Source organism: Lipotes vexillifer, unplaced genomic scaffold, assembly GCF_000442215.2.
Source record: "Lipotes vexillifer unplaced genomic scaffold, Lipotes_vexillifer_v1.1 scaffold422, whole genome shotgun sequence".
NCBI lineage: Eukaryota > Metazoa > Chordata > Mammalia > Artiodactyla > Lipotidae > Lipotes > Lipotes vexillifer.
In genome coordinates, this window is record NW_006779087.1 from 2074595 (window position 1) to 2078231 (window position 3637).

The 3637-nt window shown below is 37.3% G+C and overlaps 1 protein-coding gene across 1 annotated transcript in view; it reads left to right on the top strand.

Annotated features, from left to right (window-relative positions):
• TMPRSS12 (transmembrane serine protease 12) overlaps positions 1 to 3637 on the top strand; it is a 38428-nt gene that overhangs the window by 13179 nt on the left and 21612 nt on the right. Inside the window, exon 3 of the mRNA XM_007452356.1 lies at positions 1926 to 2194. Coding sequence (XP_007452418.1) covers positions 1926 to 2194 — 269 coding nt within the window. The remainder of the gene's footprint in view (positions 1 to 1925; positions 2195 to 3637) is intronic.

Genomic DNA, 3637 nt, shown 5'->3' on the forward strand with positions numbered 1-3637 from the left:
ACGGGCCTCTCACTGCCGTGGCCTCCCTCGTTGCGGAGCACAGGCTCCGGATGCGCAGGCCCAGCGGCCATGGCTCACAGGTCCAGCCGCTCCGCGGCACGTGGGATATTCCCGAACTGGGGCACAAACCCGCATCCTGTGCATCGGCAGGCGGACTCCCAACCACTGCGCCACCAGGGAAGCCCAAACATCATTATTTAAAAGTAGCTTAAAGCATTTAAGCTACAGTTTCTTTTTAAACACAACAGAACTAGGACTGTATAAACATTTTTACAAACTTTTTAGAGGTTACCTAGTCCAATTTTAAGATAGCTAATTATCTTCTATTTCCTTGGAATAAATTCTAGGAAGTAGAATTGCAGTGTCAAAATCAATGCAGCTTTTATAGGCTATTGGTACATGCTGCCAGAGTGCCTATCTATTTATATTTTCCTCAGTGAATAAGAGTAACTTTGTTCCTCTGACTCTTGTCTGCACTGAACATAATCATTAAATACACACACACACACACACACACACACACACTCTGCCAGTTTGAAGGGTGAAAGGAATTTCGGCATTTGTAAATTTCATATGCAATAAATATTAACCACTTGGGGTTTTAATTGTTGATTTTTGACCTACAGAAGATTTTTTGGTTTGGTTTGATTTCTGCTTGCTTTTTGCTTTTAAAGACGTCAAGATCCATTAGTTGCTTCTTTTATATTTAGTGTCACGCTTTATAAAGTCCTTTCTCATAGAGATATAGTCCAGTGGAATGTTCCAACTTGCTCAAATAGAATTACAAAAAGGCAAAATTGGGCTTCCCTGGTGGCGCAGTGGTTGAGAGTCCGCCTGCCGATGCAGGGGACACGGGTTCGTACCCTGGTCTGGGAAGATCCCACATGCCGCGGAGCGGCTAGGCCCGTGAGCCATGGCCGCTGAGCCTGCGCGTCCAGAGCCTATGCTCCTCAACGGGAGAGGCCACAACAGTGAGAGGTCCGCGTACCGCAAAAAAAAAAAAAAGGCAAAATTGTGTTTTCACAGAGATACCACTGGAATGCATAAAGTTCTTTCTCATAACAATGTTATGTATTCATCTATACTTTCTTTCTGGTTTAATTTTTAAACTTCTCACCCTAATACCACTGGAATGCATAAAGTTCTTTCTCATAACAATGTTATGTATTCATCTATACTTTCTTTCTGGTTTAATTTTTAAACTTCTCACCCTAATACCACTGGAATGCATAAAGTTCTTTCTCATAACAATGTTATGTATTCATCTATACTTTCTTTCTGGTTTAATTTTTAAACTTCTCATCCTAATTTAATATCCAAATGTTTCATTCTAAACTTTCAAAAATTTGTCAAAGTAAATAGTTTAATGAATTCCCATATGCATAATACGTACAGTTTATCAACTCATGGCTGATCTTGCTTCATCTTTATTCTTGCCAACTCCCCCTTCAATTATTTTGAAAGAAATCTCAGACATACCACTTTACGTATCTCTAAAAGATAGGAAGTCTTTATTTAAAAGATTTGTGCATTTAAATATTTAATCCATCTGGAGTTTATTTTAGTGTTTAATAATTTTTCAGGGATTTAATTTTATTTCACTTTTCAAACTAGTTTGTTAGTTAGCTAGTTGTCCCAATACCATTTATTGAATAATTCATCCATTTGTCCATTGGTAAGAATTGCTACCATATATTAAATTCTCATGTACTTGAACCCGTTTGGGACTTTCTCTTCCATTGATCTTTTTCTCTTTTCCTACATCACAATATTTAGGTTTTTACTTGCTATGACTTTGTCACATGAAAGCAGGATTAATTTTTTTGTTATTAATCTAACATGAGAAAAACAAAAACTAGTGGGAGATTAAGAATATTTACTTAGCTAAATACCTGTTTAAGATAAGAACATTTACTTTCTTTCAGAGATCCTATAATGTGGAGAGTCGTGATTGGAACTAATAATATAGATGGGCGTCAGCCACACTCCAAGATGATGAAAGTTAAAGCGATCATTATCCATCCAGACTTCGACGTGGAATCTTATGAAAATGATATTGCACTTTTTCATTTAAAAAAAGCAGTGAGATATAATGATTACATTCAGCCTATCTGTCTACCTTTTGGTGTTTTCCAAAGACTGAACCGAAACACGAAGTGTTTTATAAGTGGATGGGGAAGAACAAAAGAAGAAGGTAATTATGATCTGAATTTTGTTGATACAGATTTTCCTGATTATTGGTAGAGGGTGAATATGTATGTCTTTATCTCTTTATATAATGAGTTTGAACAACAGGTCTTTATAAACCAGTGAAAAGGAAATGTCTTTTTTAATTTTCTGTGTTTTTTTTCTTGCTTGTGGGAGAGAGAAAATTATCTTCCAAAGCAGAAATAGAGACTTCTTTTGTTATACATGCCAAGATACTTAAACCTTTAGACATTCTCAGAGAGAATGATGGTTCCAAGTATTTCTGTAGTTTCTGAGACTCTAAGTGATGAAGCAAGCTCTGTAGCAGATTTGCTTACCTTAAATAATAAGCTTCTGGCTATAAGGAATCAAATTTAGTAGCTTTTTTATTTAGTGTACTGTTTAGCATCAAACAGGTTGATTGCCATGTATTTTCTTTAGTGCACAAAGAGGCTCAAATCGTTGACTGACTGAACTAATGGGAGGAATGAAAAATGTAGAAAACAGTGTCTGCCTTTGGTAATAACAACAGCTACCATTTGGGAGCATTTACCATGTTTTAGGCCCCGTTCTAAATATATTACTTTATTTTATCTTATCCTCCCAATATTCCTATTAGGGAGTTAATGTTATTATTCCCATTTAACAGACCAGGAATTGTGAATCTTAGAGGTTGAGAAGCTGGGACTCAAATATAAGTTTTTTCTTTATTCTAAAGCCTGAATATTTAAGTACTACATTAAATACAATCTGCTCCTGAGTCTGTTTAGCAATATATGAGATCAAGTGCTGAGACTCTTTTTTTTTTTCTATTCTCCACCAAACCTAGCCATTTAAATATTTGTGGATTATTTAGATAGGATAGAAATAAATGTATGAAAAGTCTGTGAATTATTATTTTTCTTTTTTTCTCTGTGAATATTTACTAAGGAAGATAAGGAAAGTGACATGGTGCAGGAAAAAGAGCATGGGCTTTAGAATCACAGACCTAAGTCTGAATCTCAGCCTGGCCATGTACTAGCTGAATTACCACAGGCAGGTTATTGAATCTTTTACAACAGTTAGAACAATGATGATAGGAACAACTACTATTTATTCAGGGCTAGGTACTAAATAAAATACTAAGCATTTTAATGTATTTCTCATTTAATGCCCCCAACACTATAAGAAATATTATAATATGGGTGAATAAACTGAGTTTTAAAGAGATTAAATAAATTGCCCAAAGTTACACAACTAAGTGAGGAGTCAAAAATTCAAGCCTAGGGCTTCCCTGGTGGCGCAGTGGTTGAGAGTCCGCCTGCCAATGCAGGGGACACAGGTTCGTGCCCCGGTCCGGGAGGATCCCACATGCCGTGGAGCGGCTGGGCCCGTAAGCCATGGCTGCTGAGCCTGCGCGTCCAGAGCCTGTGCTCCGCAACGGGAGAGGCCACAACAGTGAGAGGCCCGC